Genomic DNA, 26,539 nt, shown 5'->3' on the forward strand with positions numbered 1-26,539 from the left:
ATTTTTTATTTTTTATGTGTGTTCCTTTTGCTGTCAACAGTTGTTACGAGTGGTGCTGAGTTGTGTGAAGATCCAGGGGGCGTTATCGACTGTGTGTTTGCTACTGTTCTACCTGGGGTGAGACATATACATCGAGACACACACACACACACACACACACACACACACCGGACACACAACACATGTTTACTCCTGACTATAATGAAACTGAACATGAGCAATTAGAACATAATAACGTGGTCTCACACAGTCCATTAGTTTACATGCCTGTTTTCCCCACGTGTGTGTGTGTGTGTGTAGGTTGCTAACGCTGAAGGTCCTGAACAGCATTGTGCTCCTGGGGAAGTCCTGTAAGTACGTGCGGCAGGCCAAGATGGAGCAGAAGCTGTTTGAGAAGACACCCACTGCCCCCCCAGCCAAGACCGCCAGCAGGCCTAGCAAACCCAAGCCCAGCAGCTCACCAGGTGGGTCAGGCGGGCACCTCACAAGTCTACTCCCAGAGTACCATAGAATTCCAATCAATAGAATGGACATATTCTGTTCATAAAAACTCTATGTTCTGTGTCAGACCCAGAGAAGGAAGTGAATTGACTGTTGGTGACGCCGATGGCACCTATTGTACTATTTTGAACTTTTCAGAAGTGTGTGTGTGTGTGTGAGTGAGTGAGTGAGTGAGTGAGTGAGTGAGTGAGTGAGTGAGTGAGTGAGTGAGTGAGTGAGTGAGTGAGTGAGTGAGTGAGTGAGTGAGTGAGTGAGTGAGTGAGTGAGTGAGAGTGTGTGTGTGTGTGTCCGTGTGTGTGTCCGCATATTGGTCTCCATAGTAATAATAGTCATCAAGGTTCCCAGTAAAACAGGAAGTCATCCTCTCAGTGTGCTAAGGCCCTCATCCGTTCTTGTAGGTCTCTCCACCACAACTTTAAAGGACAGTACATAAGCATAGGGTTTCTCAAACGTTTTTCGTTTTAATCTCATCTTAAAACTCTGTATTGTTGGCTATGTAGTGCTGTGATGTGCTGGGATCTTCTTACTGTACCTGAGGCTAATAGATAACAAGACATGCTGGAGCCCTGTCTTCCCTGTGTTCATACGTACACAGACCTGTCACCGTGATGGAGCCTTGTCTTCCCTGTGTTCATACATACACAGACCTGTCACCGTGATGGAGACTTGTGATAAAGTGGAAGATTTATTCAGGGAGAAGCTGTGAGGCGAATAAAAATGTAAAGCCATGTGACTGGCATCTTCAAAAAGGCTGTTCCACACACATCGCTGAAGCATGTCAGCGGATCATGCACGACTGATGTCCCACGAGGCATTGCAGCCATGAACAAGCCCCACAGTTGCAGTTATAGCTAGTAGAATCACTCGGATAGATTTTTTCAACAAACAGGTTAACCACAGTTTCTGGTGTTTTTTTTAATGAAAGATTCTAATCGATAGCTCTGATTATTGATGATAATGGCTACAGCCTGCATGTGCGGTAGCATATGTGTCCATTATATTTGCAGAAAATAAAGAAAACACACATGCAATAACAAATGGACATAAGCTAATAAAAATGTCGATTTCATATAATTCACTAACTCATTTCCCACCAGACAAACTAAACTAAACATGACCTAATTAGTACCCCTGTGGTCTAGATATCGCCAGCGTCAGTGTACAAACAGGTTTTTCCTAGTATTCTACACTGTCAGGGACAAGAAGGTGTGTGCGTTAATAGAACACCCGCTGTTCCACTAAAACTAATGGCGTTCTTAACGGAAGTTCGGGAGGAGTGTGACAATTTTGCCACGCCTCATGTTGACATCAGTCAGGTAAATTATTCCCAGCTTTCCTGCTCAAGCCGTGGCATTGGCCCCGCCGCTTATCAACCCACCACCACCCCTGCCCTCACGCCTCCCGTCTTTGGTTGAGAATGGAATGGGGTGTACGCAGGGAGAATGCTTGCCTCCTGCCTGCACAGTCGACTCATGTGTGATCCCTGCGTTGCACTTCAGGACCCTGGCCAGTGACCTCCCCAAACATACTTTCTGCTCGCTTCTCTTTTAGGCACATTTGGAGTGTGAACTCGTGAAATGATGATAATAATCATTTGCAGCCTTTGGCCTGAAAGGCCTTGAAGGCAGGGGACTCTCTCTGCAGCTCCCGCTTCGCTTCTCCTCTCCTCTATCCTCATCCCATGGTTTTCTTATCCTTCTTCCTTCATCCCTCATCTTCTCACCCTCTTCTCCTCTCTTCTCATTCCGTTTTTTTTTTTTGTCCACCCTCACCTCCTCCTCTCCTCTCCTCTTCTCTCCTCTCCTCACTTCCTATTTTCCACTCTCTTTCTTCTTATCTCTCCCCCCCCCATCTCTTTTAGTTTTCTCCCCCCACCCTCGCAGCCTCTCCACTCCACTCATTCCCTCCTCTTCTCTCCTCCTATCCCCTGGTTTCTCTCTCTCTCTTTTCTCCCTCTCTCTCTTTTCCTCCCCATCCTCCCTGCTCTGTTCTCCCTGCTGAGCGGCAGGCTGCTGTTCCCCACTGATGCCGAGCAGAGATGCCACCACCACCACCACCACAGCTGAGAGCGCCTGAGAACAGAGGGCGCAGATCTGTCACTGCACCTCGCGTCAAAGATCAGTGGCATCACTGCAGGCCCTCGCTGCCAAATCTCCTCTTAACAATACTACTGTATGTCAGGATTTAAGGGAGCTCTCCTCTGGGAGACACACACACACACACGCGCACACACACACACACACACACACACACACACACGCACACACACGCACGCACACACACATACGCACATACACACACACACACACACACACACACACACACACACACACACACACACAGAAGTCCAGCAAACACTCTTGGGGGGATGAGGGGGGTAAAAGTAGCATTTTTTTGGACGTGTTTTAGGCAGCAGTCCTTCAGCTCTGAAGAGAAACTGCTGAAGTGTGAAATTAGTTGGGTTTTTTTCCACTGTGTGCTCTTGCTCCGTCTTTCACACTCTTTCAATGTATCATGGTGTCTTTCTCTCTCTCTCGCATTTGCTGTTTCTCGTAAACGAAGCAATTGGTTGAGTTGATATGAAGCTCTGCTGCCAATGAAGGGGATTATGTTGTTATGGTTTGGAAAGATGTTAAAGAGGTCCCTCAGCAGCAAGCACTGGCAAACACTGAATGTGTGATCCAGGGGTGTCTACTGAGTTTGTGTCGATCCACGAAAGTTGTGACATTTGTTTCCCAGCATTCTCTAACTGCTCTCATTTTGTGGTGTTTTATAATTTTTTTTTACCTCCAGTCACACCAAAAGTCGAGCGTCCCGTCACCTCCATCACAAAGCAGCCGATGCCTCGTGCCGAGATCATCGACCCGGCACCTTCGCCTGTTGTCAAGGAGACTGACCCAGTCGAGACCCCCCCTGCCACACCGTCCCCCAAAGCAGAGGACACAGCCACCCCTCCAGACTCTCCGGAGATGAAGCACCGCTCACCCAAGAAGGACCTGCTGGAGATCGACCGATTCACGATATGTGGGAACCGCATCGGCTGAGCTCGCCAACGCTACCTCCTCCAGCTGCCACGCACACAGCCAAAGACCTGCACAGAAGAGGAGAGAGAAAGAGAGAGAGAGAGCGGGGGTGGGGGGCACGAGGACTCTTAGTAAATTATTCTCCAGCTGAGTTATTATTTTTGCCATTTTCTCCTCCATTCATTCCACCCCCTGAGACTGTGTTTTCCTCAGAGAGCATCATAAGGGGGGGCATGGAGACCGCTAATGAGCATTCCAATAGAGACGGTGGGACTGTGTCCATGGAAACGCTGAGTGCACACAGAATGTCTGCCTCTGGTTGGTGGACTAAAGGTGAGCACTCCTCCACTCAGGCCTCGGCAGGGCTTCCAGCTGCAGACTGATGAACAATAGAAGTGGCACACACAGAAGACTGGACAAAGAGCAAAATGCCCACAATGGCTGGTCAACTCATTTTATGCCCTAAACATTCGAATAAAAACTAAATGTATGAATATGTTAATGTATATATATTCAAGATTTACCATTAACCAAAATGTTTTATATGGGAAATTAAGGATAATATATTTTCTGTGCCATTGTTTTGCTCTAGTACAGTAGTGGGCAACATGTAGGCACCGCTTATTGAGGAGCTTTGTCTTTTTTTGTGGGCCCTAGGAAATGTCAGCCATTAATGTTCTAGTATCTTCCGTAGATGTTTTAGAAGCAACCGAAACATTTTGAATAGAAAACGCTGCCAAATGAATGCTTTCATTGCCAGGACGCTAAAGACTTCAGGACAAATGTCATAATTGCTGCAAGACATTTTCTTAAAACCTTCGATTTAGTCCAGAAAATGCTGGATATTTCACAGGCAGAGCAGTGTGATATGTCTAATAGGTTAAGATGCTTATCAATAACAACACTATTAGGGACTGGGGATATTCCGTCAGGACTAAGCAGTGAGAATTTGCACTTTCTTACCACACTGTCTTAATCTTGACGCTGCAAGTGTTCACAACCATCGGTTTCCAGGTTCAATTCCTTGTAACATTTTTGGTTTTCATGACAAACCCTTTATTTTTAGTATTTGTAATCCAAGTTGAGTTGGTTTTTGATGGTGATGGTGATAAGACTTAATTGACCCACATATTTTGATAAAGGTTGTTCACATTTCTGTTTTCACCGAGTAGTTTGGAAATAGTATGTAGCCAAAATATGTTACCCTTTCTATGATTACCACTTTTATAATTATTTTAACTGAAAGTGTTATATTATATAGAAATATTATTTCTGTACCATCACATAGCTGTGGTAACTGCTGTATGCTAATGGGTGCAGATGGAATCACTGTTTGAAGTGGCAGCCATGTTTACGTACTTGGCCTGATAATCTATTGTCATAGATCTGATTCCTCATCGTAGACAAGAAATGAGGCAAAGTTGACTTGAAAAGATGTTTGATTTGCTTTTGTCATTTTTCATTGAATGTTGTTTGAGAACAGTAGAACTATACATTTGTACTGGCAACAAGCAGACTTTGTAAAACATGTCTAAATTATTTTATGTCATTTTAGTAATTAAAAAATAATAATGGGTCTTTTTTTAATGACTGAGGGTTATACAGGAAGGTACTTTGTGCATTAAATTGTGTATAGGAGTTGTGACTGAACTCTGAAGTATTTTTGTAACTCTTCAAATGTGACTAGTACTGAAAATATGTGTCAATAATTTCATGTGTTCAGGTTTAACATCTCGTTTTAAACTGATGTATTTTTGATGACAAATAAACAATGTTTTGTAATCTCTGTGCCTTTGTGTACCCCCTTAACTCCCCTGTGTTAGTACACTCCCATCTCAATGTAGAACTTCTATTATGTTAAAGTGTTGTGTTAGAACTAGCTTTTTCTTCCATTGGCTGACATAGCACACTTTTTTTAAGTTTGCACTGTCAAGCACGTACCATATGGACACGTGCGGACATTAAGTTAAGAAGATATTGGCAGAATGTTCATTTTGGAGTATGAAACATCCCTTTGGTGGATGTAATCAGCAATTTTAATTCAACACATTATCTGTCAAATTATACCTGTCCATTCTATATGTGCACCCAACTAAACTCCGGTGATCTTACACAGTCCTGGCTCTGTATGCCAAAGCCATACACTATTCCAGCCAATCAGCACGTTGCTTCAGCAGCATGGAAGGAAGGGACAGGTGGAATTTGATTGGCTGTTAAGTTCAAATATCAGCGGATTGCAGATTGTACCGTTAAATGAAACTGCTCTCTTTGGCTTTTCCATTCACAAAGCACCAAAACCCCATAGTGAGCACCAGCGTCAAAAGCATGGTGAGAATGCCCCCCCCCCCCCCCCCCCCTGGCTTTTATCCACAAGGCCACCCAAAGGCTGTTGCACTGTCGCTGCAAGGCCAGTGGGGGTGCAGAAGGGCATAATAATAGGCAAGAGGGTAAGTGCATGCTTTGTATCACTTACATCCATTGATCTAATCCCCTCAGGTAGTTATCTGGGATCAGCACCTGTGTGACCCAAAAGACCCCCATCCCTGACACCACCCGCCAACCACACGTTAACAGGGCACCGCAATGACGCAACACGAAGCTCAGTTCAATAACCCCAGTGTTACACCCCCCCCCCCCCCCCCCTAATCTATCAGCCAGACCCCATAATAACCTTGTTGACCATGTTAGAGGCTAGTGACTCATACAGACGAGGTGGAGTAAATCCGTCTACAGCCAAAGCCCCCAGACCCCCCCACCCCCCTCCACAAATACACCCACACACATCTCCAGGTCCTTGAGGTCACTAATCTCTAAGCTCCTTTAGCCCTCTTGGGGATGTGTCCTCCAGCTCTCCACTGTTTCAGCTTCAGGAAAGCCTCCAGTTCAGGCAGTCTGGCAGGAACCACGCCAGTGTGCCCATGCCTTTCTACGGTCTTTCATGGCTGGAAAGACTCAAAATTCACCTGCTTCTCTTCTCCTCTGTTCTCTCCTGTACTACCTTGTCTTCACCTCTGCTGTGTACCTCGCTCACCCTATCCCAATTCTGCTGCTCTTTAGGTCAGGCTCAGGTCCTCTGGAAGTTGGCATCCTGCCAGTTTTTCCCTGGCTTTGCTGTGATGTTTTTGCTTTTGGGTGGAAGCCTGGGCCCAAGTCACATACGCTCCGCCTTTTCCCTGTTAGTTCACTCGCTCTCCACATTCATATGCAGTGGTATAAGAAGTATTCAGATCCTTTACTTCAGGGCAAGTACCAATACAGCAATGTAAAAACACTCCATTACCAGTACAAGCCCTGCATGAAGAATCCTATTTAAGTAAAAGTACATAAGTATTAGATGCAACATTTTGTTAAAGTATGCAAGTAAAGGTACTGGTTTAATCACCTCTGACTGATATATTATTATAAATGACAACAATAAATTATTCATACTGAATTATCAGTGTGTAAGCAGCATGTTACTGTTGTAGCTGCTGGAGGAAGAGCTAGATTGAACTGCTTTATACAGTTTTATACACAGGGACACCATATACCTCGTAGGAAGTGTGAGATAATTCATGGGAGAGGAAAGAAGAAAAACAAAGTTCTGATACACAAATCTGTTTTCAGTTTTTTGACTTTTTCTAATCGTTTTAATCGTTTTAACTTGAGTAAATGTACTTAGTTACTTTCCAGCCCTGCTGGTGTGCACAGTTTTTTCAGTGTTTTGTGAGGCTTGGATCAGAAAGATGGCTGCTGTGCAGAGTGATATGGATGGCTGATAGCAGTCTTGTCCAAACATTGTCTCTCTGATATGGGGCTGTTGGTTTAGGCTTTGGTTGCATCGTCCTTTGTTCACGAAACATTCTGCCACACAGGCAGTCCTGCGGCGTGGCTTAATCTGTGACAGAAAGGTGAAATCAGTCTGTGATGCCCTAATGTGAGCACCAAAGGAACATCACAGCAATAGAAACCCAAATCAGTGATGGCACGTCAACCTTTCTGTTTTTTTAATTGACTGATCAGTTCGCACAAAGAAATGCCAAAATGCTCCTGGCTGAGGATGGTTCACACAAACAGTATATTAAACTCACTTTTGGCTCCTCATTACACCAACGGGGGAATGATTCAAATTCTGAAATAACTCAGGATCCTGGCTTGTGTCTGACTTGGTAACACTTTACTTCAACCCTCTGTCATACCCATGTCAAAGATGTCAAGGCAGACACCATATCCTGTCAGAAGACATCAGAACAGCCAGTGTCCAGTTATGTAACAGTGTCATCTTACCTTTATTGGCAACTGTTGTGACAGCCCTCCAATTTTTTTGATGCTCTGACAGCTTGTTAAGACCTCAGTTGTTTTGCCACATACAATCCTGATAAGTGTCATGTCAATTACTGATAATGGGAACATGACACCTACACATAATTTCACACAGACTGTCTGATGAGTAATGGCAGGTTATGGTATTACTCATAATATTTGTATTTTATACTTATGATGGCGAAATCATCATGACATCAGGGCACTTGGACGGTTTAACTCAAATGTACCCTAATCGGATTCTTCTCCTCTGTCCCTGTGTGACCAGTGTCGCTCAAGTGGTGTGTGCCTAGACTTGCTGGAGGCTTTGAGTATTCTAAAGACAAACAACCCGAGGTCCTGTTCCTCTCCAAGTCTTCATTACTACGGACATCTACAGAATGTTTGCCAAAAATCAAGTCAAGTCATTTAATATCAAGTCAGATTCCTCCACTTCGGAGAGTCAGAGGATGTGCAGAAGTGCAGAAATGACATCGCTGTAATTACACATATAGACTGCAAACCTTTTAACCCCCTGCTGTGAATGCTGGTCTGGCAGGCAGTCTAGGAGCTCATCATCTAGCCGTCTCTTCAGGAAGGATTCAACGCTTCTGCTGCTCACATGTCTTTCTGTCATCCATTTGAATAATTTAACTTGTGATCAGAATGAATCTTTAATTTGATGCTGGAAGCAATTATAAATTAATGCCCCGAACTTTCACAGTTTAGACGAGTTCGTTTAGGTTTCATATTGGATGTTGAATGTTGAAAACGGTAATGTAGATAGCAGCCGCTTCCCTTTTCCACCATCAGGGTGCGCGCTTCCCGCGTGGTCGTTCGCTGCCGTTTCTGCCAGCAACAGAATCTAGCCCCTGTTGAGAGAGGAGGTGGGGTTGCGCAGCGCGCTCACGCAGCCTGCGAGACGCGCCTCCAGCACAGATGCTCGCTCGCCGTTAACTCGGTGCGGAGACGAGGAGGGAGACGAGGAGTAGCACACTGAGCCTATTGCCTATGCCGCTGAGGAGCGTGCGACTGCGGGAGCGATGAGAATCATGAATCCCTCGCCGGACAGCAGGACATGAGACCTGCGGTCCACCACTTTCTCCCCCCGAGTGCTTTGGCCCCTCTTTATTCCCAGTTGCCTTGTAGAATAATTTTACGCGCTGACTAGTCATAGACAGGTTGGAGGTGTTGTTTTCTTGTAGGAAACCAATTCCACCTGGGATTTTGTTTTTTTTTCTGCTAATAATATCTGGCCGACGAGAAGGATGGCTTGGAAAGCGGGACTGCTGCTCTTGTGTTGGGGCTTGACGTCTGCCGAACTTGATGTCCAAGCAATGGAACTAGAACCCCCCTCATCTCCAGCAAGAACTTTGGATTTCGGCTACGTTCCAGCTGGAGTTTACGAGACCGTGGCCCACTATGAGCCTGGGCCGATAGGGATTCTTTTCCACATGGTCCAAGCTTTCCTCTACGTTGTTCAGCCCAATCCATTCCCTGAAGGTAAGCCCACTTCTCCTTAGCGCGGTACCGTGGTGATGAGCTCCATGCACTGACCGGTTGTTTCACTGAAACGAGTTTGAGCGGTGTTGGACTGAATGGCTTCAGTGCGCATCGCCAGCAGTGTAGGCTAATGTTATTTAATCCGTTTCACCTAGCGCGAATAGCATGAAAATGTGTTCCACGTTCTTGTGAATAGTAATGAGCTGCAGTCTCCCTCACTAGAAAGAGGACAATTTGCGGCTGTGTTCTGTGTTTTATAAAGCCCTGTATCTCCGCTCATCGTGAATAAGTTATTATGTCTTATGAGTTATGAAACTAGTTTTATTATGCGAGTCATCTTATGTTGCTTGCACCTGTCTTAGCCTTCTTAATACTAAAGGCCAATTTCGCTTTGATGCACATTGTTGCTCAAACATATAAAACATTTACTGACACAAATTATTCTGTGTGAACTACAAGGTTCGTTTGATAAGCTATTTTATTTTACAATCCGCCAATCCGCCAAATGGTCTTCACGTTTACATGCTATGCAATGCAGACCACTAAACTGAACTGCAAGCGCAGGTATCAGAATCGCACACAAGTGACATTGGAGCGAGTACACGTCGTACTTCAGAGCCGTCTCCCTGCGCTCATCAATATACAAATCTAGAGATTAGGCCAGGGGGGCCTCTGACTCACCTTCTTAATGAAGTAATCCCATAATCTGCAATGCCATATGTTGCTGCGCTTTTATTTTCCAATGTGCTCCAGTGTGTAACGCCTTGCACTTGCCAAGAATAACGCAACTAGATAGTATTTAATTGGAAATGAATTAGCTTAGAAGGATTGTTATGAAATTGATCCCTTTGTTATTGAGGTAGAATATAATATTGATGAGCACAGATGCTTATGCATGCAAGTGATCATGAATTATTATATATTATAGCTTTGAGCCTTTTATACAGGATAATTTATTTAATATTTGTTAATTATTTACTAGCAATATCAGAGCCCCTATACTCTCTGTTCGCTACATTAGTTGCAAAGCAATCTGTTTGATTTACAGTTTACCTTCGGACCACATAAACCAGTTAAGGCCCACTGTCATATTTAAGTAGGGCAGTGATAATCCATCTCTTTCTATGAGTCACATGGCGGTCTGGATGGAGTGGACCCACTGAGCAGTGAGAGTAGAGCAGTACGAATATTGCACATGTCCATTGGCGGCCTGTGATTCATCCCCCTGTGTGCAGAACGCATTTCACCGTCCACTGAATATGACATCATATCAAGATGCACACGGCTTGCTGGCACCAAGGCTGTTTTGCCAGGCGTGGTGAGGAGAGGCTGAGGTGTCAGGTGCTGAGATGTGTCAATATTGAGACTTTTTTGCGAGGCATGGCATGATGAGGAGAGGGCTGAGGCTGAGGCTGAGGCTGATACAGCCTGATACAGCCTGATGTGCTGAGATGTATCAATAATGAGAGTCCTGTTGGACCCCTTATGTCAAGAGGGTCTCCACAGCTCGTGTCCTCAGTCCTGGAGAAATCACACACTTCTTCTTTCATTCTCCTCTGCTTTTTGAAGAGCTCTCTGTCTGCCTCCTCGGTCCACCTTATGCTCTAGCATGTGTTCCCCGAAGAGTTCCCATCCAAAAAAAAAAACTTGGCCTAAAACTATTCTGAGCGGATGTTGCCAGTGTCTGTCTGGGATCTAAAAGAGAGGGGAAAAAACTGTTACATAAAAGGAAAATTCTTTTCATTATGAGGGCAGTGTGTTCGTTTATCCTTGTTAATTCATGATTGGTTTCCAAGCGGTGCGACAGCTGTTATTTCCTCCAAAAAGAGCTTGACGCCCTTTGAAGTGAAAGTGGTCGTTTGCTCAGGAGAAAGAGACATCCCCTACGCTACGTCTCTGCACAAACGTCTTAACACACACACACACGCACACACACAGACAAAAACTTCACTTCTCCACAGGTGTTGGCTGCCTCAGGAAGCCTGCACACCAACCTAGGATTTAAAAAGGAAAGAAAAAGAAAATGAAAAAAAGAAGAGAGCCTGCATTTATGGTGGGTTACAAGCAGAGGCAGTTTCCAGGGAAACAGACTGCTGTAGGCATCATGGCTGGAGTAATGTGTTTTTCTCCCTTCTTTGCCCTACATATGTCGTAGCATGGCAGCATGCCGTGGTGTGTGACCTGTGATGGTGCTCCTTGGCATCCTCTGGTTACGGCTGAATCTGAGTGAATATTTGTCCATTACAAGGGAGAGAGGACTAGCCTGTAGTGTGTGATGCATCATTGTGTAGCCTGCTTTTTCTCTGGGTGTTTCCTGGATTAAGCTCGTCTGTGTCATCGGCGTGCAACACTGTCATCTCCCAACCTATGTGTGACCCCAGCATCATCACTGTTTCCAAGCCCCTGGTGCCAGCAGTAGCAGTAGCAGTAGCAGTAGCAGTAGCAGTAGCAGTGGCAGTGGCAGTGGCAGTAGCAGTGGCAGAGGCAGTGGCAGCGACAGTGGAAGCGTTAGTGCCAGCGGCAGCAGAAGCAGTAGCCGTATCAGAAGCGGTAGCGGTAGCAGTAGCAGTAGTCATAGCAGTAGCGTAGCGTCTCAGTGGTCTGAAAGCATCAAATGAAACATTATGCAAGTAGTAGGATGTCCACTCAACTGAGACATCCATACACTAGTGCCCTCTGAAAAAAGTGAAGGAGATGAACTAGAGGTTTATTGAAGAGGAAGTTGCTCTTCAGTATGCTGTCCCTTGAGATAGGTGAATTGAATCCTAATTAAGGCAAGTTCCCTCACTCAGTGCACACCTCTGTTTGTGTGATTGTAGTGGAGCGACTTAGATTTTGCGGGGGAAACAGTTGAACTTCAACCATCATCCCCATCTTTGTTTTCACCCTCCATCCCATGAGTCTTCTATCCATCTTCTTCCTCAGCCCCTAGTCAGAGGAGAGGGTAATGCTGGGGCCATGGTCTCCTCTGGAGGAGACAGCTGGGTTTGATTGGTGCTGGAGGAGGCAGTGGGGGGTGATGGGAGATCCACAGATGGCATCTCGCCTGGCAGAGCTGCAGGCCTCCCCTCTGCCTTGACCCCTGCTACCCCCCCCCCCCCCTCCCGATGTCCTCCGGGAGGCCAGGCCCCAGGCCCACACTCAGTTCAGCCGGCCAGTGGGTTCCACACACACACACACACACACACACACACACACACGGATGGACATACACTCTCTCCCACACACACACACACACACACACACACACACACACACAAAACATACATGTACATACATTTACACATATGCACACAATACACACTGAAGCGTACATACACACACACACACACACACACAGATGTGCAGATCCAAACACACATATAAATACTCAAACAAGCACGTGAACACAGAAACTCCACTCACAAACACACTTGGAGCGCCGCAGGAAGAAGCTCTTAAAATTGTTTTCGTCTGGAAAATAATTGACTTGCTTACAGAATATGGTCATCTCTCTCTCTCCTCTCTCTCTCTCTCTCTCTCTCTCTTTCTCTCACACACACACTCAGACACACTCTCAGACCACTGGCCCTTTCTCCAAGCTGACCTCTGCCCATGCCAAATGAGTTTGCCGTGATGAATATGCATGGCAAGACCTCAGGATTCTCCCGATTCAGCATTCCTTCTCTCCCCTTTGACCCCTCTGTAGTTCCACCTGCAAAACAAAAAGATGCCTCACATGTCATCCATACACACCTCAGGACCACAGACCCCCACAAAGAAGGGGGCAGCCATCAGCCGTGCGTGTATCCTTATGCCGCCTCTTCTGTTCTTGGGCAGAGATTCGTCCTTGCCATTGTCAGCTCTCCCCGCCCCGGGCAGTCCATGCAGAATGCAGAGGCAAAGAGAGAGAAGAGAAGGAGAGAGAGAGAGAGAGAGAGAGAGAGTGAGAGAGAGATGAGAAGGAGAGACACAGGGAGAGAGAGAGAGAGAGATAGAGAGAGAGATGAGAAGGAGAGACAGAGGGAGAGAGAGAGAGAGAGAGAGAGAGAGATGTATTTACCATTAACGAAATGTGACAGAATAAGAAATTCACTTGATTACGTTTGAAAATGCAATCAAGAGCACAGGAGAATAAGAGCTGTTTTATGCATGCAGTTTCTGTCAGAGGGGATGGGGGCGGTGGTTGTGGCGATGGGAAGAAGGAGGTTGTTTCTTGGTATCTCGGCCTGTCACTCCGGCTCTTGTCAGCGCCGTGACTTCGGTGCCCGCGGCGGCGGCACATCCGGCCTGGGGACTTCCCCGAGCATCGGCTTCAGCCGACATGATGCCATCCCCAGCGCTCAGGGGGCCTCGTGCTGCCATCCTGTCAGCTATCTAAACATGGGAAAAAAAACTTGCGCCCGTTTCCAGGGATGCGCTCGTGAAAACCTGCCTCAAAGTGTTTGTTTTTCTTCTGCCCTAATTCTATTTTTTACAGCCTGAGCATTTTGAAGTTTCAATAGATGACATTTAAAAAAAGCAACAGCAAGACAAATCGCTTAGTTAGAGTGAGTAAATCCAGACACAAACCCAAACATGCCCTGCCGGCTGCAATCAGCAAGTGAGACGAGAACAAGAAGAGTGAGGCCTACTGCGGTGAGGTCCCTAATTGCCCTTCTGCTGCCGTCAGCGCTCGTGGACAGGACTAGGACCAGGACCAGGTCGGTGTGCCTTGGGCATCGGCAAACCCATTAAGAGCAATCAACTCAGCTGATCTAGGATCTGCGGTAATGGGAGCAGACATGTTAGTGACTGAGGCGCCCGTAGCAGACACTAAAGACTGCGGTTGGACGTAGGCTCTGCACAGTGTGGCCTATGCCGTTGTGAGCATTTACACTTGATTGGCGTGTGTCTGCTTAAGGCTTGTTGGAAAAATTAAACAAAGATGGGGGTACATGCGGCATAGATTGAACACAGAAGCATAAATCAGCCTTATGAAGCGTGTGTGTTGTGTAGTTTTGTTATCACAGCCCTTTTTGCAGAGATCTTCAAAAAGAGGTATTTGTCTTTCAGTAACCCGTAATTCTTTCCTTGCCTTTTCAGGCTTTCTGAGAAATTACACCACATCACAACAATCCCTATCCCACCATCACACGCACACACACACAAACACACACACACACATACACACACACACACACGCACACACACACACACACAGACTGATATGACTTGGTTGCCTGCCAACTGGTGGAAGCACTTTAAGAAGATTAGATTGCGTCTGTGGCTGTGTCTGGTCAGTAGAGTATCTGAGTATCAGGTGAAAGAAGACACCAGTGGTTACTCGAAACATCAGTTCAGTGCGCTCAGTGCTGTTGATGGAGATAATTTCCAAGCACTGTTAATGACTTAAGAATATATGAATCAAGTGCCTTGTATTAATATATTCCTTGTATGAATCATGTGCTTATGAAAGCAAGAACATGGCTTTTCTGTGTGCGTGCGTAACTTAGATTATTAGGTGCTGCATATGTACAAGAGCATGTTTAGACCAGAGGTGATAAGAAGGCTCGAAATGTGCTTGTTCCGACCTTGTGCAAAACTTCCATCCTTGCCTCGGACGTCAGAAATCCACCACGTGGTTATCCCTGCTGAACGCTCAACTTCTGTCTATATAAACCTTGTGCGATGTGTTTATTATCATTGCCTCACTTTCAGCCTTGTGCTGGGAGTGAGCCCGATTGCAATTGTTGTTTTTTGTCTAATAAATGTACTTATATGCAGCTCCGGAGTCCTGAGGTAACTAGGGTGAATTTTCACCTAACAGCTGTGGTTTGAAATTATCATTATAACAGCCATCCTTCATTCCGCCGTGTATGTGACAGAGCGGTTTACTCCATGTGAGACTGTATGTAGTCGACTTGTGGGTGAAGGAAAAGGCTCTTTTACCAGGCCCCTCCACAGAAGGCCGTGCCATTACATCTAAAGTGATACTGTACACTCAACTTATGTGTCTTTTAACAGGACACAAGAGCCCTTTGAATTGAAACTCAAACCATATGTTTACACCGTACACTAGAAAGGTATATTTACCTACAAGCCGGTTCTTCAAAAGAGAGCTGTGTCCCACCCTGAAGACTTCTGGGTTTGTTTGTGTTGAAGTTCAACCTGAACTTGTGGGAGTCTGGGAATTGGGTTACTGTTGGGAAGACTAAAGCCCAAACACATGCATATAATAGATACACAATTTTTTACCTTTTGTCTTGACGATTCGTTGTACGTCTCAAGAGCACAGTCAAGTGCACCTTTGTGTTCAGTCGTCCCTGCGTTTATAATCTCAACACAGTAACCAGCCACTAGTCATTTTCTGTGGCACAAATAGGCCCAATGTCTTGCTGTGTTTCTAGTGGGGTAAGGCTTGGCAACAGAGCAGGACTCTAATGTTCTCCTTGGCCCGGTGTCGTCTCTGCCACCCCATTGGTGGAGGACCACTGCCCGGTGTCATCTCTGACGGCCCATTGGTGGAGGACCACTGCCCGGTGTCGTCTCTGCCGCCCCATTGGTGGAGGACCACTGAGCACCGGAGATGAGGGTTGTCATAACTCTTTAGGCTCCTGCTGTCTATGTGATAGTCCCATTTGCATTCAAACCCCTAGAAGAAAGTTTTTCCGTGCCACAGCACTCAAGTGTAGTATTATGGGATGCCTGGTGGAAACCCGGCAGGTATTTTGTTGCCAGGGTGATGGTGAGAGGGTGCTGGAGGGATGGGGATGGGGAGGCAGCCAAAAACCTGCTCCTGAATGAACCAGCTGTTAGACTGGCCTCTGTGACCTGCTGTTTCTCTCGCTCACTCTGTCTGTCGTCCCTCTCGCTCTCTCCCTCTCTCTAAGTCTACTTCCTCTCTCCTTCTTTTCTTAACACCCACACCTCTCTTTTTTCTCTTTTCTTTTTTCACACACAGTCTCACACAGACACACATCTCTGTCTGGCTCTCTCTCTCTGGCTCTCTCTCTCTCTCTCTCTGTCTCTCTCTCTCTCTCTCTGCTCTGTGTGGGTTGAATTTCACTGCAGAGAGAAACAAAAAAAGCCCTGAACTCGGGGAGCGCTGAAAGGAGCAGCGATCCCAGAATGCCCGCCCGTTATGCAACGTTTCTCATTGTGGCAGCAGCAGCCATTCAGTCCCTCAGATCCACATTCACCAGAGTGCGTCAGCGCCACAGACCACCTCGGCCTCACTCACGGAAACCAGCTCTTTATAACACACATCGCACAAACGCACTCTTGCAAAGAATGATCTTTTCAACCTGTCCCTAAAGAAGAAACGTTGTGTTCTTCCTACATAAACCCTATCGTGGTGTTCTACATTAGAATGATTTTCCCAATTAAAGTAAGGCGAAGAGAACGGTGGTTCCCAGAAGGGTTCCACGTAGACCCTAACATCACGCGGCTGAATTTAGAGCCTTATTTAGAGCCTGTATCGGCGGAGACTAACCCAAGAGATGTTTGCTCTAACAGTGCCAAGCTTCAGTCCTGGGTAAAGATGTAGTGCTAGGGCCGTTAGCCCCTCCTAATTAAGCTTGTTGTTTTTCAACAAGTAGGATGTGTGTCACAGAGGGGAGTCATTATATATTGCGGTGGGAGGTGGAGTTGAAGGAGCCTCCAACTGAAAACACCCTGCTGTCTGACCAGTGCGCCATGATGCAGGGGATGTGAAGTGTTGTCCATTATGTTGAGTTGTTTGTGCAACATCCTTCTCTCAACAACCAACTCTAGGGGATCCAGAGTAGTCCCCAGCACACAGTAGTCCCCAGCACAAAGAAAGTCCACAGCAAAGAGCCAGCCTTCTTTATCAGCTTACTCAGTTTCTTAGTGTCACTGGCTTTGATGCTGCTCCCCCAACAGATGGCTGCAAAGAAATTTGCACTTGCACTTGCAACAACTGACTGGTTAAAGATATGCAATATCTTGCAGTCCACATTGAAAGACCTGAATTTCCTCAAGAAGTAGTCTATTCTGTCCCTTCCTGTTGACAGGCTCAATGCCTCATTTCCAGTCCAGTCTGTTGTCAAGGTGAACAACCAGGTATCTGTAGCCCTCCACCACCTCAACCTCTTCTCCCAGGGTGGAAATGGTGTTCAGCTTAATTCACAACCATCTTCTCCATCTTGGCTACATTTAAGAGGAGGTGGTTGTTCCCACACCACACCACCAAGGGGTCCACCAGTTCCCTGTACTCTCCTGTCTCCTGTCCAACTTCAGTCATCTGAAAGTTTCTGCAGATGACAGGACTCCGAGTTGTATTGGAAGTCTGAGGTATATAGGGTGAACAGGAAAGTGCGATCTGTCTGTTTGTCTGTCTGTCAGGTAGTCAGACAGAGCTGGCAGTAGAGCAGTAGAGCTGAGCTGTGCCAGTGTGTTAGGAGGGCACTGCCCCTGGCGACGATGATGACGACGACGATGAAGACGTCTACTGGGTCCGGGGTCCTTCCTGCCAGGGCACCGCCTATGTGGGTCAGAGGACCAGAAAAAGAAACAGGAAGTGAGGAAGAAAACGGAGGAGAGGTTCGAGTGGAGAAGAAAACGATGAGGAGAGTGTGAGCATTTGGCTGAAAAAAGGAAAGGGGGAGAAAGGATGGGAGAGAGAGAAAAGAAGATAGTAAGAATGTACAGAAGAAGAGGAGAAATAGTGATAGAGAGGTGCTAGTAGGTAGAGAGAGAGAGGGATAGAGAGAGGTTAGAGAGAGAGCGTGAGAGACAGGAAGAGAGAGAGAGGTTTAACAGAGAGTAAAAGAGTATGTGTATGTGCACGTATGTGTATGTGCGTGTAGTATGTGTGTTTCTGTGTGTGTGTGTGTGTGTGTGTGTGTGTGTGTGTGTGTGTAGTGTGTTTCTGTGTGTGTGCATGCATGTCTGTGTGTGTGTGTAGTGTGTTTGTGTGTGTGTGTGTGTGTGTGTGTGTGTGTGTGTGTCCTCGCAGCCAGGCTGCTTGAAGCTTCAGATGATGTGTCAGACCGGCGCAAGAAGCACAGCGCCACGTCTGAATCCAATTTATATCCCCAGCGGTGCCGTGCCGTGTCACACATCTCTCACTGCCACCACTGCCACCGCCATTACAGGCTGCTTGGCCACGGCCCAGAATACCCCTGGTCTTCTTTAAGATCCCCACCTATCAGATTTAGATGCTTATGATAGTGTCCATTCACTTCTATACGTGTACAGCACAGTGTGTCTCTCTACACAATATGATGACTCAGAGACATGGCATAAAATAGCCCAGCACTGGAGATCTGAGATGATCATATGCACAGTCTTCTTGCAGCTAGGGAAGGGAGGGGCAGTGGTTGCTCTGGTTATCTACATTCAGAGCGCACCCTGCCTGCCCTCTGTGTATTGTTTCCCTGTGTGAGTTGATGACACAGCTGTCTGAGTTTTACCTCTGGCGCGTGTGGAGTGGTGTGTGTGTGGTGATCGAGCTAAACCCCCCCCCCCCCCAATCGATACCCCTCCCCACTGCAGTATTTATCAGAAGCCCTCTGTCTGTCCGTCACCATGGCCACAGCAGCCAGGTGTAAGCTGACAGTAATCAGATTGGATTGTGTTCACCTCTCAGGATTGAGTGAATGAGAGGGGTGTGTGTGTGTGTGTGTGTGTGTGTGTGTGTGTGTGTGTGTGTGTGTGTGTGTGTGTGTGTTTGAGATAAATACCCCTCCCCCCCGCCCCTCCTTTCTGCCCCGGTCAGCATGAAAGGGAGAATAGTCCCATCCTGATTAACTCTCTCAAATCCGCTGTCTTTCCTTCTGGACTGTTCCGTGTCCATGCAAGGAGAGTAAAGTAGCTGATTTGAAGGGCCTTGTGTCTTTCCCTGAGTTTCATGTACACTAAGGGCCCTCTGCTCATTGTGACATTGTAGCCTGTGTTTTCAAGATTTCTGTGCTATGCTTAAAGAGAGAAATTGGAAAAATACCACAGAAAACACATGATAGATATACAATGCCAAAGTCAACACTGTATTAATTGCTGAGTTTTAAAAGGCAAAAAGTATTTAAATCCAAGCATAATTTAGCAAAGCTATAAACAAAACTTTATACAAAATAAATATATATGGCTGCTTACATGCTTTTAACTTTATACAAAACAAATATATATGGCTGGTGGTTACATGCTTTTAACTTTATACAAAACAAATATATATGGCAGCTTACATGCTTTTAACTTTATACAAAATAAATATATATGGCAGCTTACATGCTTTTAACTTTATACAAAATAAATATATATGGCTGCTAACGTGCTTTTAACTTTATACAAAACAAATATATATGGCTGCTTACATGCTTTTAACTTTATACAAAACAAATATATATGGCTGCTTACCTGCTTTTAACTTTATACAAAACAAATATATATGGCTGCTTACATGCTTTTTGATGACTGTGGATCAGCAGACTCCAAAGGCTTCTATTTATAGCCACTCTACCCTTCACATAAAACATCGCCCACTTTTCCCCCCCGTTGTCACATCGGTTATTTTGATGCTCATTTTGTGGATCCACACAAGCGTGCGGGCTGCCAGGACGGATCTGCCGCTCTGGACTGACATGTTTCACAGACACAGACCCGTTACATTCACCTCCCCTGCGCTCTGGCTGCAGGGCCCCAGCTCGCTGCTGCTCGTGGTGTTGGACCTGGGCGAGGAGCTGGCTCCCTCCCTCCCTCCCTCCCTCTCTCGTCCGCTAGTCTTTGCCAGCTGTGAAGTGCAGTGACTAGTGATGACTGTGATAGCGACTTTCAGTCAATTCAGTTATAGGGCACCTATAGTTATAAAAGTGGTATATAATATATATATATATATATATATAGTTATAGGTGCCCTATAACTAGTTATAGGTGCCCTATTACTAGTTATAGGTGCATTGCTTTTTTTTCCGCGCCTGTGACTGTGGTGTGGACAGAAAGGTGGAACTGATGGAGGGGAAGGTTTTGTTTCGCTTCGGAAGTGAAAGTGGGGCAGTTGAAGCCTGCTGACTTTCAGGACGATTGTGAAAAAAAGCTTACTGCTCTTGTCATTTGTGTTTGTGTGTGTGTGTGTTTGTGTGTGTGTGTGTGTGTGTGTGTGTGTGTGTGTGTGTGTGTGTGTGTGTGTGTGTGTGTGTGTGTGTGTGTGCATTAGCAAATAAAGACCATCCGTTTACATGTGTGTGCACCGTACATTCATGCAGCTATCAAAAAATAAGTCTTCAATTGATTCGTGGTGAGGCAGTGTAGATGCCTGATTGAAATGAGTATTACTCATCACATGCTCCTGATGTCACTGGGTGAGATCATGATATATCTATTCCAGTCACTAATGTGCATCAGAGCTTAACCTAATACTGTTGCCATCATGTGTGCTATGTTTCTCTTCCCAACCACAATATCTGAGCCAGGAGAAGAGTCTGTGATGAACAAGAGAAAGTGAGTCTCAAGTGTGGAGGGAGTTGATGACGGAGTGCAGATGAAGTGTTCGTTTTGTAAGTGTAAGAGCTATCACACTCACACTGAGTGTAGTTCTGAGAGGTAGAGGGCGCGGTGTGCATTTGCATACAGTCTCTTGAGAGACAGAGAGATAGAGAGATAGAGAGAGAGAGAGAGAGAGAGGGGGAAGCGCTTATCTCCGATCGAGAGTCTTCACAACCTGATGCTATTTTCCACACCCACACTTCTCTACTCACACCCAAGTTGAGGGGCGCCAGGGATGTTGACGCACAGTGGGTTTGTGTGTGTGTGTGTGTGTGTGTGTGTATGTGTTTTTGTGTGTGTGTGTGTGTGTGTGTTTGTGTGCCTGTAAGTGTAAGTGTTTGAGTGAATGCGTGTAAGTGTGTGTGTGTGTGCGTGTGTGTGTGTGTGTGTGTGTGTGTGTGAGTGTGCGTGTAAGTGTGTGTGTGTGTGCGTGTGTGAATAATTCTTGACAACCCGTTGACACAGTCTCAGTTGCTTCCACATCACCCAGTCCCCTGCTATTTGTGCCTCTCACCTAGTGGCCACTCTAAGTACTGCAGAACTGTTTAGTTACATCCCTGGGTCATATTTGTGTCCCATATGAGTGGGACAGTTGTGTGGGGAAGGGGTGTCTTACCTGTGCATAGCACATCAGTAGCACACACACTCACATTCTCTCTCTCTTACACACACACACAAACACACACACACACACAGAGACATCCACATGTTACATACGTTGCCATTAAAAACAGTCTCTTGTGATTAACATGGCTTGCACTGCATTGCTTTCCCCTGCACTGATCGTCCATGTCTCATACTATTACACCCTCATGAATGGACAGAGAGAGAGAGAGAGAGAGAGAGAGAGAGAGAGAGAGAGAGAGAGTGAGAGCGAGATAGAGAGAGAGAGAGAGAGAGAGTGAGAGAGAGAGAGGAGAGGCCCACAGGCCAAAAAATATTACACTACTGTTCAGAACACATGAACACACACACACACACACACACACACACACACACACACACACACACACACACACACACACACACACACACACACACACAGACTGAGGGTTAGAAAGTGTCACATATTACTGTGTAGTAACCCAAGAGAAACTAGAATGCTCTTTCTAATCCTTTCTTTTTGTGTATCTACTGCTTTTGTTCGTGGACAGGCTTGGGTTAGGACTCCAGCAGTGGGTTAAGTCTACTCAAGTACTTAATGCCTTTTTTATTAGTACAGCCTTGCAGATGTACATGAAAGAGGAGATTGCTTTCTCTCTCCTTCTGTCTCTCACTTACTCTCCCCCTCTATCTCCCTCTCTCTCACTGTCTCTCTCTGTCTCTCTCTCTCTCTCTCTCTGTTTGCCTTCAGGGATTCTCTTCTCTTGAGCTGTCGGCTCCATGGTAACCTGGTGTGTTTATCTTGCCTTGGAGCAGGTTGATAATGTCACATGTCCGCACATTATTGTGTCAGGGAAGTCCACAGAGAGGACAGAGACAAAGACTCACGAGAAGTGAGACATGTCCACTGTGTGACTTAGAATTCCTGTGGATGTGATATGAATGAAAAACACACAGGAAATACATTTGCTAGTCACTAGACAGTCAGACACCATAGTTTCAATGAGGCTTTATATTCCTAGCAATGTGATGACCTTCATGCAGCTAGCTATGGAGCTTCATGCAGCTACCTATGGAAAATTGTTGTGATTAAAGCAGAGACACAGTCATTGTGATGTTCATAAGGACTATACTGTGTTTCTTTCCAGCACCTGGCTGTCAGCTGTAATACCCTTTTTCTTTAGTAGCCATCTCCAACAGTGCTTGATCCTTCCATGACATGATAAGCCAGCTATGGCTGACAGCGAGAAACCCTTACCCTTTTGCTTAGACAGCTTTACTTCTGCAAATAGGCAAAACAAAAAAAAGAGAGAGCGCCGATCCTCGCGCGTCTCCGGTGATGAAAAGTGATTTGCTGTCAGGCGGCAGCCGGCTGAAGTGAGACCAAAGCAGAACTGGAGCGGTTTCCCGGTTCCCTATTCAGCGCCTGATCCACCCCTGCCGTGTCTGTATGAAAGGGACGCCAGGTTGTTTTTTGTCTGCTATCTCTGGTCAGCACTCGCCTTACACAGATAGCTTTGTTAGAGCAGACGTCTGACAGAGAGATACCCGTGTCCGCCCCAAAATTACGCGTCTATCTGGAGGGTTTGAGTGGGAGCGGACAAGACAGCAGAGCACTGGAGAAAATGAATAGCCATTTCTGAGGAGTAATCCTGTCAGTCACACATGTCCACTGGACCACTGGCAGATATAAGTCCTGTAAATACTCTGCTTTTTGACTGGCGATGCTATTTTTTGGACACTTGATTAGTTGTCCTTCTAACTCGTCACCCCCCCCCCCCCCCCATCCCCTGCCTCTGTTGCCATGGCCTCTCATGTCTGGTATTTCTGCTTTAAAGAGCACATTTCACACCACACATGGGATGTGATTTTAGACAGTCCTTCAACACATTCAAAACCCAATCTAAATTTCTTTCTCTCCCTTTCCCTCTCTCTGCCCCCTCTCCCCTCTATCGCTCCCTCTTTCTCTCTCTCTCTCTATCTCTATCCCTCTCTCTCTCTCTCTCTGCATATGAATGCTGACATGGAGAATAAGAATGCCAGGCAGATTGCCAGGAGATAACTAATTATAGCTTTTCATAGCCCTTTAAATCAAATGTCCTGTCCATTTGGTTGAAAGCCTTATTTGAAGAGTAAATACTGTCAATTCTATCGTCCTTGGTTATCAGTGGATATGGTTATACTGTGTGCGTGTGTGTTTGTGTATGCTTATGTGTTTTTATGTGTGAATGCATATGTGTGTGTATGTGTTACTGTGTGTGTGAGTCTGTGTGTGTGTGTCTCATCAGACAAAGCCCACAGATGTCTTATGACTGGAGTCGATGAAGCGCTAAGGCCCGGACATTCATTTGAATCAATTAAACAGCCGCTAAATGGCTGTGTTTTACATACGCAGCCAGGGGGCAGATTACAGCCACGGCCACTAAGAGATTAGCTATCATTATTTAGCTTTGCTTTATCTTCCATCACTGTCAGCCTGGCTATGATGTTGGGCCCCGCTAACTAGTGCGAGTCCAGAACAGACTCTAGAGTGTGTGTGTGTGTGTGTGTGTGTGTGTGTTTGTGTGTGTGTGTGTGTGTGTGTGTGTGTGTGTGTGTAACTAGCGCGAGTCCAGACTCTAGCGTGTAGGCAAACTCCAACGCCACTTGGCAAGCATGCTTGGCTTTGCATGCAATGACAGTCACTGGTCTTTCCCCTTTATTGCGCAGATCCTTGCACCGAACACAAACGTGCGTGCACACATTCACTCCCTCTCACACAGAAACACACACACACACACACACACACACACACATACACACACAGACACATATAATGCACATACATGCATGCACATAGAGACACATAGATACTGACACATACAGTGTTAGTGTATTTCAAGCACACTTGAACCCAATGGTGAGGCAAGCCTTTTTGACATGGGCATTCAATTCTATGTTATGTTATCTTGATCTAGACACCCAAAAAGTAAACAATCCCCCACACTCACACATTGCTTCCTACTTCCTACTTCCTTAACGTTGAGTAAACATTAGGGTGACAGAAAGATTGGAGGTCAATGAGGCAAGCTTGATTGTATATTGCATGTCACTGGTCTTTGCCCTGGAAAGGTCAAAGGTCTTTGACTATTAGGCAGATTTGAGAAAGAGCTGAGATTCACAGAAACTTCACGAGACATCAAGTGTTATGTGGAAATCTCGGTGTCTGCTGTGTTCTGTGTCATGCACACTTGGACTCAGCGATGAGGCAAGACACACACACACACACACACACACACACACACACACACACACACACGTTAACTACTAACTACTCTAATATGAAGTTCTAGACATATAATCTATGCGTAGACATTAGGTTGTCAGATAAATTGAAAGTCACCAAGGCAAGCCTGACTGTTTGGCATGTGATGGCCGTATCTGGTCCTTGGCCTGGTAAGGGGATGTGTGAGTGCGGATCTGAGAAAGGCACTGGAGGTGAGATTCACTTCTGTTCTCCAGTACGTGTGTGCGTGTGCGTGTGTTTGTGCACATGTGTATGTGTGTGTGGATCTGAGAAAGACACTGGAGCTGAGATTCAGAGATTCACTCCTGTTTTCCAGGAGTGTGTTTCCGCAGCTCTGATGCAGCACACCTCAGCAGTGCCTTCATTCAATGCTCGCCAGGGAGATCTCCACATGAAATATTTATAAAGGCAATCTCTCCCTCTCTCTCTTTCTCATTTCTCGCTTTGTCACGCACTCCTTCCCCAGCTGTGCCACTTCTATTTCTCCTCTCCCTATATCTCCCTTTATCTCTCTCTCTGTCACTCTCTCGCTCTCCATTCCTCTCACTTTCAATCTTTCTATATATCTGTCCCTCCCTCTCTCTCTCCATCCCTCTCACTCTCACTCTCACCATCTCTCCCTCTCTCTCTCCATCCCTCTCACTCTCACCCTCACCATCTCTCTCTCTCTCTCCCTCCCTCCATCCCTCCCATTTCTCTCTCTTTGTATATATGCTGGGAAAGACGTCTCCCTGCAGTAAAAATCCTCCTGCCTGGTTCGTTGTGAGCTGTGGGGGGAGGTAGGGCTCCTTCTCTCCCACGCAGCCGGAGATGCGCAGGCTCTGTCACCCACGAGTGACGCCTCGCGGGCGGAGGTGTGCAGGCTCTGTCCCTCCAGAGTGACACCACGCAGGCGGAGATACGCAGGCTCTGTCCCCCCATGGTGATGCCTCGCGGACGGAGGTGTGCAGGCTCTGTCCCCCACGAGTGACGCCTCGCGGGCGGAGAGCGAGTGCAGCGGGAGGACGGGCGGATGCTGGAGGGATGCTGGAGGATGAGTGACAGCTGGATTAGCTTCCCTTTGGAACCTATGTTTGGAGATGCTCCGCCCCCACCGTTGCTGTGCGGAGCCAATCAGGAGCTCTCCCTCTACTCCCTCGTTTGACATGAGCTGGCACTGATCCACGTTCCTGCAGTCCCACAATCCTTTGCTCTGTAAGACCCTCAAAGATGTGTGTGTGACACCATGCTGTGCTGAGGAGACACACACGATCACATGTACACACACACACACCCAGACACGCACACACACACATGTACACAGAGTCTGATTTACACTAGGTCACTGTTACACACACACACACACACTCTCACACACACACACACATACACACACACACATGATCACAAGTACACACAGTCTGATTCACACTAGGTCACTGTTACACACACATCCAGCACACCGGTATGCACCTAATGAAAGGTCACTGCCTTTCACACACACTCACACACACACACACACACACACACACACCCCACATGATCACACACACACACATGTACCCCCAGTCTGATTCACACTAGGTCACTGTTACACACACATCCAGCAGCACACACTCGTATGCATCTAATTAAAGGTCACTGCCTTTCACACAAACACACACACACACACACACACACACACACACACACACATGTATCTCCGTATCAGCTCTAAAACAGCGTTCTCTGCATTCTCTAACTGAAGCCCCTTAGGTACTCTCTAAACTAGAGCAAACTGTGCACGCTTCTCCCAGAAGACACAGAACCATCTCACGTCAGTTGTCCATCCAGGAGCTTCAGGGACCAGACAACAGACACAACTGAACTAGGAGGTGGACGGATAGTTTTTGCAGAGAGACAA

At 46.4% G+C, this 26,539-nt stretch overlaps 2 protein-coding genes across 3 annotated transcripts in view; both read left to right on the forward strand.

Annotated features, from left to right (window-relative positions):
• Positions 1-5,306, forward strand: part of tapt1a (transmembrane anterior posterior transformation 1a) — a 21,132-nt gene extending 15,826 nt beyond the window's left edge. For both annotated transcript variants that reach the window (XM_012832295.3, XM_012832302.3), the window contains 3 exons: positions 41-117; positions 301-464; positions 3,295-5,306. In XM_012832295.3, coding sequence (XP_012687749.1) covers positions 41-117; positions 301-464; positions 3,295-3,545 — 492 coding nt within the window. In that variant the 3' untranslated portion in view covers positions 3,546-5,306. The remainder of the gene's footprint in view (positions 1-40; positions 118-300; positions 465-3,294) is intronic.
• A 3,346-nt stretch (positions 5,307-8,652) lies between these two features.
• prom1a (prominin 1a) overlaps positions 8,653-26,539 on the forward strand; it is a 62,213-nt gene continuing 44,326 nt past the window's right edge. The window contains exon 1 of the mRNA XM_031557886.2: positions 8,653-9,308. Within this exon, the coding sequence (XP_031413746.1) occupies positions 9,074-9,308 (235 nt within the window). The 5' untranslated portion in view covers positions 8,653-9,073. The remainder of the gene's footprint in view (positions 9,309-26,539) is intronic.

The sequence above is a fragment of the Clupea harengus genome, chromosome 20 (assembly GCF_900700415.2).
Source record: "Clupea harengus chromosome 20, Ch_v2.0.2, whole genome shotgun sequence".
Classification (NCBI taxonomy): Eukaryota; Metazoa; Chordata; class Actinopteri; order Clupeiformes; family Clupeidae; genus Clupea; species Clupea harengus.